The sequence below is a fragment of the Antrostomus carolinensis genome, unplaced genomic scaffold (assembly GCF_000700745.2).
Source record: "Antrostomus carolinensis isolate BGI_N321 unplaced genomic scaffold, ASM70074v2 scaffold15175, whole genome shotgun sequence".
Taxonomy (NCBI): Eukaryota; Metazoa; Chordata; class Aves; order Caprimulgiformes; family Caprimulgidae; genus Antrostomus; species Antrostomus carolinensis.
In genome coordinates, this window is record NW_010314376.1 from 2,278 (window position 1) to 16,909 (window position 14,632).

The following is a 14,632-nucleotide window of genomic DNA, read 5'->3' on the forward strand; positions in this document are numbered from 1 at the left end:
TAGCTTTCTGAACTGGGTCACTGCTGGACCAGGCAAGAGCCAGTGCTGGCATCGGGAAAGTGGAAGGAACTCCCAGCCTGGAAGAAGAAGGAGGATAAGATCAGGATGGCTCCCCTTTTGCCCAGACTGCCATTAGCTCAGCCGTAGCTGTATAACGAAGCCACGCTCTGCCCCCAGTGGCACTTGAGAACTAGGTACATTAGCCCTTTTTCTTCAAGGGAAATACTGAAGTTCATGTGGTAAACTCAGTTCTGCAGGGCCCAAGACAATCCTGTCCTTGACAGGAGTTGCACATGACAACTAACTGAACTGTTTTAACCAGTCTCAGGCAGATGCATTTCATGTTCTCTCCCTCCCCCCTTAAGGCATACAGCCTCTATCTGCACGTTCTACCCAGCTCTACCTTTAGCAGGGCATTACCTCTTTGACCTATTACCCCTGCTCCCTCATGCCTCTCCCCAGTTCCTTGTTGACCTCAAGTTTGTGATCAAAAAAGAATCCCCCACTTAGCTGGGTATTCTTTGGAGAGAGACCTATTACTTCTCCTTTTCCTAACCACAAGATACACTCGCTCTGTTCCTTGAATTGAGTAACACCAAGCAAAACGTCAGCCAGTTCCTGACACAGAATAAGCTTAGGTCCAAGGCCTGTGAGCAGGGCAAGATCCGTGCTAGTTAATGCTTGCTTAGGACAAGACTTAAGAATAACTACAACAACTGATGCTTTCTGTGCTATCTTCAAGCTACCGTCTAAGTTCTGGTAATGCCATGGTTTGCCTGTGTTATTGGACAGTAGAAATGCTTGTTACTATGACTTTGCAGTGTATCACATTATAAACAATAACACCTGCAGGTACAGGAAGTGGAACAATCTGAGCCTAAGAAGGATCTTCTGTATTCTGTCTGACTCCCCCCTTCCTACTTAGCTTGAATACTTGCACTATAAATTATTACTCCTTGTACTACTCAACACAAACATACATATATTGCAAGCCACCCCCATGCTGGAGGGTGCAAAAATTACCCACTACACTTTTAAAGAAACACATGTACTCTGAAGGAAAAAAGATCATGTTGTGGTACATAGACAAAAAGAAAAACCCAGCCTGCAAAATCTGTCCCCCGGGGCTCAAAAATGTGACAAGTTATTTATATGCCCAAAACAAACCACTTAAGCCAATAAAATTTACAAAACCCAAAATAGTTTTATTTACTTTTCAGATTTCTGCCTCCATGAGACATTTTGCAAACATGCTAAGGCTACAAAATGTCCAAGTTGACAAAGACATGCAACGCTGACCATTCAATAAGTCACGGCTATTATAGGAGCAACCGTGCCCATCCGGGCCACAGGTCCCGTAAAACAGGGATGGTGTACAGTGATCATGGCAACATACTACGCAGGACCTAGTAACCTGAGGTAGGTCTCTTTACAGTAAGAAAACGATGTCCTACACCAGTGTTACATCCTGATCAACAGGAACCTGTTTAAAAGTTCCAGAAGACGTGGGGTGGGGGACTGTTTCCTTAACAAGTGTGCAATAAAGAAACAGGAAATATTGATGTCGTTTAACCTTAGTATAAGTGAGCAGAACAAAGAGTTAGTGTTACCCATGCCAATGAAAGCCAACCTAAACCTCTGAGGAGTGTTAGCAGCTTCAAGATAAAGGAGTCAGTCAGCTGAAGCAACTCTGACAAGGCTTTCCTGCTAGCATACAGGGTATGATTTGAACCTTATGATTAATTTGTTACAGATCATTCCATGAACAGTTAGATTTTGGTTGTGTTAGATCAGCGAAGCAGGAAGAGCCTGGGCTTGCTTGCATTAAAATAAACCCTGCTGACACAGTAAGAAACACTGTATCAGGACACTGAGAAAATATATGAGGCCTTATTGTGACCCAGAAGGTCTCCGCTCAGGAGATCGCTAAAAACCTTGCTTTGGGAAAGCATCATGGGAAGCAGCAGCCGCTGCCATGGTGAACATTCGCAATGCTCCACATAGCTTTGATAAATTACGATGCAATAGAGTTACACCACAGAGCTCTTCTCCCCTGCGCTAGACAACAAAGATGTGACAATAAAGGACACTATTGCAAAGCTTCACTTCCACTCAGACACGCAGAAAACCTGGCGCTAGGAAAAGACCAACTGTAAAAGACAAAACGGTGTCTGATACAGTCCGATAACAAAGCCAGATCTCTGGTACCGTAAACTGTACAAAAATGATAGAAAAGAATATGCACTGTTATTAATACAGTGCTTATTTTAATATAAAATAAACAGCTTACATTTCCACTGTAAATATAGGCTATATACAGAATTATGTATAGATATAGCTACATGTATAAAGCTTCATTATAGGCCTCTGATACATTTATAACTGTGGCTCCCTGAGCCATTTGTAGAGTGCATTTAATAACAAAAAATTAGTAATATGATTATGGAATAAATACAATAATAAAAACATGAAGAATTCTTTTGACACAGTTTTAAAAATCTCTCTGGCTTGACACATTGTGCTAAAAATTAAAAGATGAAAAGGCAATAATCTGCTTGAAGGAGGAGGAGGAAGAGCTGGCCTGCCACAGGCAGAGTGTAGCTCTCCAAAATTAAAGTGACTTTGCCCTGAATTTTAGCCCTTGACAGCAACCTTGTTCTCCGCAGCAGCAAACATAGCATAGAAGCGCGAGTTCTCATTGGCCAGAAGGGCAGATGGCGTGTCAAATTCCACTACCTAAAAAGCAAACAAGGCAGGTAAAGTACATCAGTAAAACCCAGCAGAAAATTGATTCCCACCCCTTGGACGTGTGACACAGTAGTAAAGAAGCCAAAACATGGCAGTAATCTTTAGATGAGACAAAAGGCAGTGAAATTATGTGCATTTATGCATAAAGACTGTAACCTGGGATGCTTCAAACTAGCTCAGACAAACCCTGGAACTACCCATCAGGAAGCAAATGCTACAGGTTTTTGCCTTCTCTACCTTTAAGAGCTGTGACAAATATTCTTACATTTGACTTAACTGTTTATGGCTCCCACATGGAAGCCTGAACAGCAGGTAAAGTATATCTCATAAGACTGTTTGATACCACAGGTCTTCATGAAAGTAATGGGAAACCACCACTGAGCCCCATCAAAGATGCTTACGTTATTACCCATTTCAGAATCAAGCTAGAAAGGGAGTTTTAAAGACACTTTTAAAAGAGAGACCGATATTCTACGGTACTTTCTTGGGGTGTAAAAGAAATCTTGCTCTCTTTGATCTTGTCACAGTCAGGCAATGACTGATTCTATTAAGAGTATATTACCAAGGATGTGAATGAACACAGAGGATTTTCTGCCTTACAATACTAGCTGTTCCTTCAGTTCAGCCTGCACATATGGCATGACCAGACTGCAACATGAACTGCAGCCACAGATGTCTTTCTGCTTACCTGTCCTTGTGTTAGCACCATGATCCGATCAGAGCCCAGCACCGTATGCAGGCGATGAGCAATTGTTAACATAGTGCAGTCTGCAAATGCCTCTCTGATAGTCTCCTGAATCAGTAAGTCTGTCTCTGTGTCCATAGCAGCTGTTGCTTCATCCAGTATCAAAATCTGAAAGCAGCACATAATCCTGTCTGTTACCCAGAGTAACACTTTCCCTCCTTGAACGTAAAAATATATAGAGTGGGCAGAATTACCATGAACAAGAGTTGTCACAACAGGCAATCCTTTTGGAGCTGTGGTTACAAAGGTAGTTCTTACAAGCACCCTTTCAGTCTTCTTTATGTAACTGCCTTCATCGAAGTTACCTTATGGATCACACTTGCATTTTCTGGTCACACCCTAGAGTCATGAGATGTTTGGGTTCTGACCTGGGCCTCAAGTTTCCACTACTTTCAGTTTTACATTCAGCAGCTACATCTCAAATACAAATTTTACTGGCAAATTAATCTGACACATCCTGGGTGGTGACATTCCTTCTGGAATGAGGCAATACTGACTAGGCTTACCAGCTTTCTTATGCTGGAAAGAATTACCCTTTTTCTCAGACTCAAACATAAACTGATTTGGACTGGTGTCTTGTCAAAGCTAAACTGGACTTGTTTTGCACAGGTACTGTACAGAGAGCAGTAACTTCTGCTGAGTAGTGTGGCTTTAAAACAGATGCAGAGTCAACCTTAAAATATTATGGTGTGCAATATTTAAGAAAAAAGGATGTCAAAATCAGAATCCTGGTCAATTTCAATCCAAAAGTCCTTCCTCACTGTAATTATTATTCATCTTCCATTCCTGCAAAACCTTTAACTTCACTGGCATAGCATGGTCCCAGATTCCACTTGGAGACTACATTTTAGTGGAGTACCATGTAGAAGGAAAATTCTTGGCTGACATTCACAAAAAGGTGGAAGAATGGAAGAATCTGATGCTCACCAGTAACAGGACACTTTGAATAAATGATTAGGCCAGTCTAACACCTCATTATTAACACTAAAAAGCAATGCCTTTCTGATGGTAGGATGTTACAGGAGCTAGCAGCTGGCTACAGATGCCCTCCTAGTTGTTCTAACCCTACACCTCTATGGGTTGCAATAATGCTTGGTGTGATTCCTCTAATAGAATTAATAGAGCACAAAAGAGCTTGTTCAATCCTACCAGTTTGATATCTCCAGCTACTTCTCTCATTGCTATGCTTACCTTGCAACGACGCAGTAGAGCTCTAGCTATGCAAAGTAACTGTCTCTCTCCAACTGAAAAGTTTTCCCCATTTTCCATCACTTCTGAATCAAGTTTCATAGGCAGCTGGGTAACCTGTGTGGGACAGAAGAGGCAAATATCTCAGAGCATTGCACACACTTTTTGTATCTCCATGGCACGAGACAAACAGTTGCTCCTCCTGCAAATCTCATTTTGCCCATGTTCCAGATATCCATCACACTTTGCTTCCATCTTTCCCTGTCTCTGTTGGGGAAATTAGTAACAAGCAACTAATCCTGGAACAGCAACACAACATCAGACCTGCTCAGTCCAGCTAAAATGCCTGTGACTCACTGATAGCTCCTGAGAACACCACTAGGACTAAGCTAGAAGAGCTATATCCTCTCAGTAGGCAACCTTGGAATGACTTAAGTACAAAGTATTTAATTTCTAGAAAAAAGTGTGCCATGTATAAAATCACATCAACATGAATAAAGATCTCCTGGCAATCTTTCTCACCAAGAGAAAACAACGAATCTAGTCCCTGCAGGAATTACTGCAGCCTAAGTACCACAGCCATACAGGCCACTTGACTTACAAGAAAAGAATTGGAAATGTCATGGCAGCGAGACTTGCTGCTGGGGGCCTTGCAAAGGGAAAATTTTAAGTTCGGTATAAATGTGCACATGTGACATTTCAACTCACAAAATGTAAATGCAGAATGCACACCTCAGGCACATACAGAAAAATACCACTTGAAATACTGTAACACCCTAGGAGTCCATGTGATGAAGCAGCACTGCTATGCTATATGCTAAAAAAGTACACACCCAATATGTGGTGTGTTTTCCACAAAAAAACCCCCCAAAAAACCAACCAACAAAACCCCACCCCAAAAACCCAAACCAAACGAAGAGTCTGATAAAATCGGGGGAAATAAAAAATAGAAATCAGTCAAATAAAGCATAGACAGCAAGGAGAAAAACTGCATAGAAAAAGCTTTATCTAAAGGTCTCTGAAGTAGCTACTAACAGAACATGTTGGTTTGGAAGCCAAAACACAAACACGTATTTCATAGGGCACAAAATACTTACACATTCCTTCATGTGAGTCCTTTCCAAAGCATCCCAGATTTGTTCCTCACTGTACTGATTGAAAGGATCCAAGTTTGATCTGCAGGGGGAAGCCGAAAACACAATCAGAATTTTCATTCAGCAATGAATGGCAAAACAGCAGTGTGCTAATTCATCCAGATGGATGATTCTCCATCTAGCCTTCAACTGACAATTTCCTTGCTGAGGGAATCAGGTGCTCCCAGCACACTAGGGTAAGAGTAGCCAAAGTACAAAAGAGTAGAGATGGAAGACAAAGATACAAAAACTTAAATCAAATCTAAAGCAAGACTTCCATAGAGGATGACCATATTCAGTGCTGCACTAGGCCAGCTAAAATCATTTAGCTGTGGGGTTTTTTTGTTTCAAAAACAGAGAACATAAGTCAGGATGCTTGAGAACTAACATCTCACCAGACACCTATTTGAATTCAAGCATAAGCTGGTAGCCTGCTTAGTCCTTCTTGCCTTCTTATGATCTCACTAACCTCACAGTGCCACTGAATAGCACAGGTTCCTGAGGAATTATTGAAAGTTTGCTGCGAAGATCTGCCAAACCAATGTCATTTATTTTCACTCCATCAATTTTAATGCAGCCTCCAGACAGTTCAACAAGACGAAAGAGTGCCATTCCAAGAGAAGACTTCCCTAAAAATGAGGCAGGAAAACAACATCAGTGTTTCTACAGAGTCACAGCAGCTTTGAGACAAGAAGGCATTTTAAAAGCTGCCCATGTGTAAGAAAAGTATTTTAAAATATCATAAAGTCCTGGCAAACAATGGTGGTAAATGCTGGGGTTCAGTATTTAAACCTGTAAGCAATTGTAGGGGCAGCTCCTAATCTCTTCTCACAGAAGCCACTCCTGGAGTGGCACCCCACCCCCACTACCAAAATCTTGCCACGTAAACCCAACACAATATTAATTGCTTATTTAGAAACTAAATTTTGGAGTTGATTTAAGTTCTCATAAACAGGGGGTTTGATTCTTCACATTACAGACTTTGAGATAGCTTAGAGCCAAACCTGGCTGCAGCATCAGTACAGAAAACTTTCCAGAGAGTCAAATAAGCTGCAGTGAGCATGTTGCAGGTAGCTCTGTGCTAGTAAGTGGCCTGGGGTGTTAACCATTATGAGCATACTGGCTCAGGCATCGTGGGATATCCCTCTACTTTAAATGGAAGGTTCTTTTCATTATTGTTTATAGGGATCCTGCTTACGTATGCACATGAACAGAATCCAGCACTGACAGACTGCTGGACCACTCCTGGGCAGGGCAATTAACAATTTATTCAAACACAGAGGAAACAGAGGAGAACCAGTATAACTGCCCCACTCCATTCCATTCTCATTCTGTGAAAATAGTAATTAAACTCTGCTTAGTGTTTTTCCTTACCTGAGCCTGTCCTTCCCACAATGCCAATCTTTTCCTTCGGTTTGATAGTAAAGGACACTTTTTTAAGTACTAGAGGGAGGTTCTCTCGGTACCGCATCTCTGCATTTTCAAAAACAACTTCACCTTCCTGTGGCCAGTCCAGAGGAGGAGTTTTATTCTTAATTCGAGCAGGAGCTTCCAGGGAAAGTGTCTTAAAAAAAAAAAAAAAAACCAAAACAAAAACACAACAACAAACAAACAGAAGTTCAGTTTCCAGTAAAGAAAACACCAGAAAGGAAAATGATCAGTTGCAGCTTTCAGGAGGAGTTCTTCTCCGCAGACTTGGCCCATATCAGTTCATGGCAGTTTTACGATGAGCTATGTGGCTGGATGTAGGCCCACTGGTTCAGAAGTTTGCTGTGTTACATTGATCACACTGTTATTCCTCTCCTGTTGCCTCAATAACAACATTGGTCCTTCTACACAACAATGTTTTTCATCAATGGAATGCAACATGTATTTTAGGTCTATTATTTATGAGCACAATCCTATTGAGTTTGGTGGCACTCCAAACACTGGATACGGTATTTCTATATCTCATTTGCTATACCATGCCAAGGTCACCTCTGTTGATTCAGACACAGAAGAGAACATTGTTGTGACACATTGTACAAATGCTACCTTCCTCCTTCTCTTCCTCATTCTCCCCTGTTCTACTAAATCACTGAGTCTGTCAGGCCCCTTCCAGCTTGCTCACTTTTGCTATTTTACTCTGCCCCTTAATAGGTCCCTCATTAAGCCACAGATTAAACAGAAAAGCAGAACCTCTGAAAACCAACCATATGCCTTGATAGCATGTTTAGAATGAAGCCAAGGTCACTTTCCTGTATTTGGCACAAGCAGCCTCAGAGAATGGCAGAAATCCTGTTGTGGGATTCATCTCATGTAACTTTAAACACATAAAAAGTAAGAGTCTCCAACTGAACTAGGCCCTATCACCTTTATAGTCACTACAAAGAAGCTACGGTTTCTGGAGTGTGATTTTTCTCATTCTAATATAAATACTTAGATAGGGTAATAAATTGCCTTCTGGAGATAGCCATTTTCTACATTGACTATAGAGATCTCACAGGGACTATGTCACTTGGAGACACCTGCAACATCAAGCTAGAGGCAGATTAATTATACTCCAAGGGTTTGAGAAAAACAGTGATCTTCAACAACAGTATTCCAGCTCTTTGAGCTTGGTGCTCATAGCAGCAACCTCGGAGTCCACACTGCAAGAAGCCAAGCCTGGGACTTCGTAAGACACAGAACCTGCATGGTGTTTCACTGCTCACCCACCCAAACTAGTTTTACAGTTTCATAATAAAGATGTCTGTCTAGAGATCCAAAAAGAAAAATCACAGAAAGTGCTACTTAATAGTGATATAAAATGATAGACAGTAATTAAAAAAAACAAAAACAATCTAACAGCCCACAACTATAGATTTTGTTGCTTAATAGTGATATAAAATGATAGACAATAATTAAAAAAAAAACAAAACAAAAAAAAACCAAAAAAACAACAATCTAACAGCCCACAACTATAGATTTTGACATTGAAGGCCTGTCTGTGATAAATCCATCTCAGCCTAGTGAGAGATACCAGGCAGTATTTGACATGCAGTTCTCAGCTTGTGGTCACCAAGTCTTCCATGCACAGAAATTTTCTATGTAGATGCCACAAGAGGACTGAGGGAGTAGGCAGTTTTAATTTTTTTTCCTCTTCAGTATTAAATTGACATGCTCAGATAAGCTCTACAAATATTAACTACATAGCCCAGATTTACCAAACAGATATCTATCCCCCTCTGAAGTTCAGAGGGAATGTGTGTTATGTATTAAGTAAAAAAGTCTTTCACCTCAAACACCAGACCCAGTAGAAGGTTTTCTCCTGGCTACACTTTCCCCATTGACCTATGCTCAGTTCTGCATACACAAACACTAGTTATGAAGAAAAGGCTACTGATAATCAGAGCAGCTTGCTAAGCATTTAGCCTGGCACATTTCTCATGTTTGCAATAAGAGCAATTCCTTGACTTTTTAAGCATATAGAGATATGTTATATAAGACAACTGTGGGAAAAGAAGTACACTTATTAGGATGAAGCAAATTACATGTAGATAAAGTAACAAACAATTATCTGTGTTTAAATGAAGGAGTTCCATTAGGTTGGGAATGAAGGATGCCAGAACACCATCGTTTGTAAAATATTGTACTGAATTCCCAGTTGCCCCTTTCTCACACACCACTACTGAGGGTATCAGCAAGCCTTCAATATCCTTATGTAACGTCACTGGTGCCCAGCAAAGGATGCCTGTAAGCTTAGTTACCTACCAGCTCTTGTGCCATTCATCCTGCCAATGCTTATACACATGCTTCATAAAACAAATTCACTCTGCAGTACTACAGTACATGCATTAACGTGTTTATAAGATCAGAAACATACATTCTGTACTAAGGCAGACCATGGCTGACTTTCTCTCCTCTTAACAAGCCAACATAATAAGCAATGAGAAATTTCACAACAGGCAGTTGAATGTGTTGTTGTCCTACCTTGATATAGTGATCAATCCTCTCCACTGAGGTGAAGCGAGCTTCTGTCTCTGAAGCAAGTCTGACTGTAAACTGGAATAACCCTGTTAACTGGAGTGATGGGAGAAAATGAAGACAAATTTAGAGTTCTGTGGTTTATTATTGAATTAAGACACAAACCTAATGAATAGTGTGGCCAACAGGACTAGGGAAGTGATTATCACCCTGTACTCAGCACTGGTGAAGCTGCACCTCAAATACTGTGTTCAGTTTTGGGCCCCTCATTATAGGAAAGACATCGAGGCCCTGGAACGTGTCTAAAGAAGAGCAAGAAAGTTGGTGAAGGGTCTGGAGCACAAGTCTTATGAGAAGCAGCTGACAGGAGACCTTATCGCTCTCTATAACTACCTGAAAAGAGGTGGTAGCGAGGTGGGTGTTGGTCTCCACTCAAGCAACAAGTGACAGGACAAGAGAAAATGGCCTTTGGTTGCACCAGGAGAGGTTTACATTGGATATTAGGAAAAATTTCCTCATCAAAAAGGTTGTCAAGCATTGGAACAGGCTGCCCAGGGAAGTAGTAGAGTCCCCATCCCTGAGATATTTAAAAGATGTGTAGCTGTAGTGCTGAGGGACATGGTTTAGTGGTGGATTTGGCAGTGTTCGGTTTATAGTTGGACTCAATGATCTTAAAGGTCTTTTCCAACCTGAATGATTCTAAGATATTTGATACAAGTTCTCTTGGCATTGGGCACCATATAGCTAAGGTGCCCAAGGCAAGTTAATTTAATAGTTAATTTTAAAATACCATAATTTATTATCACTTGGAAAGCCAGCAGTTTAGGCAGGTTTCCCACAAGCAACAGCTTTAAATATTAGCCGTCTAAATTTTGTAATTTCATCTTACTCCCACCAGGAGGCAGAAAAGGCCAAACAACAGCTCCAATAGTAACTATTCTGAGCCCACACAGCTGCAACACTGGATGTATGTGTGCTGTGAAAACAAACTACAGGCAATACATTAATACATCAGTTTGGCAGACGTCTGATGTATCATCAATCCAATTTCTGGAAATATACAGGAAAATTGCAATATGCAGCATATCAAAAGCCTCAAACGGTTTCTACTTCATCATTTAAAAAGAGGCAGCTCCCCAGAACAATAGCCTTAAGCTCCTAGCTCCTCCCAAATTATAATTTGGCTGCTAGCAAAACATCCTGACTCTGAATTGCTTCCCCCTCCATTACCAAAACAGGTAACACTATCTTTTGCCATTCTAGTGCACTAAGGAAAGTTTTCAATGATGTATTACTTTTAGTTACTAGCAATAACTACATTAAATGAAAAATTAAATATTAAAGTATGTGGACATACTCACCTGCACAGCGTATGAGATAGCCAGCCCAGCATAGGCAGGAGGAATCTGGCCATGCATTAAGACAATCATAAGGCCAGTGGTTGTGATAAGGGCAATGCTGATAACGTCCAGCCGTACAGCCAGCCAGCGCATCGCACAGCTGAACAGGTAAAATGGTGCCTGATTGTCATCTAGGAGTTCCTGATACCTGAAACAAACACAGGAAAGGTTAGTAGACCTCTATAAGCCTCCATAGCAGAGCTACTTAAACTCCTGTTCCAGTATCAGGATTCAGGGTGGGAAGACTAGAATGTCATTGACACAAAGTCTCAAACTAGGCCATGAAAGCATGGTTTACAAACTTCATGAGTGTCAGATATCTACTTAGCTCAAACTCCTGGAAGTCAAATTACCAAGTTTCTGTGTACAACAATGAATCACACTGAGGGTGAATCAAAATTCAGGGACATTACACACGCTTTCACAACTTCATCTATGCAAGACCTCCCAGAGAGTCTTCAATGGCTACGAATTACTCAATGGGTAACAGCAGCACCACTTCAGAATATGCACAGAATATGTACTATTTTATACACAAGTGTAAAAGTAAAGTTATACTAAGTTTTAGCAGGACTGGTAACACTAATTAAAACACATAAATAAACATTTATTTTACAATCCTGACACTGCAGAGCTGAGAAAGTTTATTTAAGGGGAGACACTTGAGAGATTCACAAAGTCAGTAACTAGATTTTCTGATTGTGTGACTCAGTTTTACACCGATCACTGCTGCACACCGTGTGCCTTAGTGCTCCAGCACCAGCAATGCTAAGCAACTGGTATTTGCACCTCTGCAGCCTTTCACCTAAGCTGGTGTAGCAGTGTCCTTCCAGAGCTTCTGTGGCAATTTTCCCTGTGCTCCCACGCTGTTGGTCTCATGACCTTGCACCTGCAAAGCCCTGATACTGTTACAGCAGGTTCTCGCGGGAAGCAACTACAACTCACTAACATTTGTTTTGCAGATTTCAGTTTATACCAAAGAAAATCAAGCATAGTGCACAAGGCAGCTAACAATCACTTAAATACTTGATAAACACTATCCAATTATGTGTGCACAGAGACTAACAGCTTATCAATAGGCACACTGAGGTTTTGTTACCATGCTCTAACCAATACTAACACCATCACAAGGAGAAACAACTAACAGAAGCAGGACCTGATGAAAAGTACATACTACTAGGGAAAAAGTATGGCAAAAAAGTTGCCCTGACCATTATCACTGCCACCTGCTGCACTGCAGGGAACTCTACAGGAGGGCATTCACCCAGGACCCCACCACTGTTCTTCCCAGTTGGCTACTGGGGAATTTTCCCTTACCCTTCTCATAGAATCATAGAATGTTGTGAGTTGGAAGGCACCCACAAGGATCATCGAGTCCAACTCTTGCCCTAGCATAGGACAGTCACAAGATTCAGACCATGTGTCTGAGGGCATTGTTCAAATTCTTCTTGAATCTTGTCAGGCTTGGTGCCATGACCACCTCCCTGGGGAGCCTGTTCCAGTGCTCCACCACCCTCTGGGTGAAGAACCTTTTCCTAAAGTCCAACCTAAACTTGCTCTGGTGCATCCTTCTGCCATTTCCCCTGGTCCTATCGTTGGTCACCAGAGAGAAGAGATCAGCACCTGCCCCTCCTCTTCCCCTTGTGAGGAAGTTATAGACCATGATGAAATCTCCTCTCAGTTTCCTTTTCTCCAGGCTAAACAAACCAAGCGACTTCAGCCTCTCCTCATACAGCTTCCCTTCCAAGCCCTTCACCAATTTAGTGGCCTCCTCTGGACACTCTCCAGCAGCTTTAGATCCTTTTTATACTGTGGCACCCAAAACTACACCCAGTACTCAAGGTGAGGCCACACCAGTGCAGAGCAGAGCGGGATGATCACCTCCCTCAACTGGTTCACAATTAAGTGCTTGGTGCACCCCAGGACATGGGTGTCCCTCTTGCCTGCCGGGACACACTGTTGGCTCATGTTCAACCTGCCATCAACCAGAAGCCCCAGGTCTCTCTCTGCAGGGCTGCTCTCCAGCCTCTCCTTCCCCAGGCTGTGTGTGTCTCCAGGGTTGCCATATCCCAGGTGCAAAATCCAGCACTTGCCCTTGTTAAAATTCATGCAGTTGGTGATTGTCCAGCTCTCTAATTTATCTAGATCTTTCTGCAGGGCCTCTCTGCCCTCAAGAGTGTCCACAGGACCTCCCAATTTGGTGTCATCAGCAAACTTAGCAGTCCTTCAAGTCCTATATCCAAATCATTGATGAAGACCCTTGTTTTTTCCCCCTGAAAAGTAACTTTCACTCTTAGAGCCAATGCGTGGCATCAGCTATAGACCCCATTAATACATCTCTCTGAAGGTAAACCTCTTGCACCCTGCTTTGTGCTCCACCACTCTCAGATGTATATTTAGACTGACCTGTGCAGAAATTCCTGTCCTTTGTGGTAGGCATGGATTGTGGAGAGACCCTGGATGCTAGATGTAATATGAGACAGGAATGGAGATTGTGTGATGTTGTCCAGACGCTTGAGCTCTCGAATAAAGACTCTGGAAGGAAAGAACCACCTTTAAGTGACACATACAACCACCATATGCCAATTGCTACATTGATGCATATATACTTGAAGAACTTAATGTCCTTACTAACAGGTCAAAGTATCTCCTTTAGTCAAAGCAGCTGATGCACTTACCTAGACACAACATGCAGAACTGTGAACAGGACAATGAGGGGCCCCACTGCCACCAGGAACCAGGGGAAAACCCCAGAAATCACCCCCACACAGAAGAACACAAGGATGACATTCTGGATGAACATTTCTGCTTGAAATGGCAAACGAACATCAACTGGAAAAGACAGAGCGAAAAAGATCATCTTGAGTACAGAAAGCTAAAACAACCCATATAAAGCAACTCAGTCCAGCTATACATCATCATCAAAAAGGACAATGATTTCTCATGGCTTACTCAAATTAAAAATGCACATTTTCATTAGGGGTGCTTTTATCTTCTCAGACACTAGTAGTCTTTCCAATTATTCCCATTTGCAGAAATAGCACTGATGCAACTCTGACCTAATTACCACCTTTGCTGCACATCAGCTTCACCCTCATACTCCAGGTTCTCTCTGCATTAACTGCTAAGAGTCCGTGTGCAGTCTGTAGGTAGAAAAGCAGCCACACATTTTCTTCTTTAGAAGTGAAAGGACAGACTTGAGATATCAGCTGCCTTCTAGAATCATAACCCAATTACATCCCAATTCCTGCTTGCCTATTACAAGTACACATTTAGTAACAGATATAGGGTACGATCACCCCAACAGCAAGAGACTGGAGAGTATTAAGGAGTTATTCAGGAAGTCTGAATGTGAGATTACAGCGCATACAGTGACTGATACCTTCATCCATGTCTTTGGAAAACCTGTTGAGAATCCGCCCAGTGGGTGTAGTGTCAAAAAACTTCATGGGGCTACGTAGAATGCGTCGGAA

The 14,632-nt window shown here is 41.9% G+C and overlaps 1 protein-coding gene across 1 annotated transcript in view; it reads right to left on the minus strand.

Annotated features, from left to right (window-relative positions):
• Positions 1 to 1,184: 1,184 nt before the first annotated feature.
• The window catches only part of ABCC5 (ATP binding cassette subfamily C member 5), a 46,914-nt gene continuing 33,466 nt past the window's right edge, over positions 1,185 to 14,632 (minus strand). The window contains exons 19-29 of the mRNA XM_029084878.1: positions 14,542 to 14,632; positions 13,838 to 13,991; positions 13,566 to 13,694; positions 11,121 to 11,307; positions 9,766 to 9,855; positions 7,189 to 7,378; positions 6,284 to 6,443; positions 5,779 to 5,857; positions 4,685 to 4,798; positions 3,437 to 3,601; positions 1,185 to 2,736 (exon numbers count right to left, since the gene is read on the minus strand). Of these exons, the coding sequence (XP_028940711.1) occupies positions 2,635 to 2,736; positions 3,437 to 3,601; positions 4,685 to 4,798; positions 5,779 to 5,857; positions 6,284 to 6,443; positions 7,189 to 7,378; positions 9,766 to 9,855; positions 11,121 to 11,307; positions 13,566 to 13,694; positions 13,838 to 13,991; positions 14,542 to 14,632 (1,461 nt within the window). The 3' untranslated portion in view covers positions 1,185 to 2,634. The remainder of the gene's footprint in view (positions 2,737 to 3,436; positions 3,602 to 4,684; positions 4,799 to 5,778; positions 5,858 to 6,283; positions 6,444 to 7,188; positions 7,379 to 9,765; positions 9,856 to 11,120; positions 11,308 to 13,565; positions 13,695 to 13,837; positions 13,992 to 14,541) is intronic.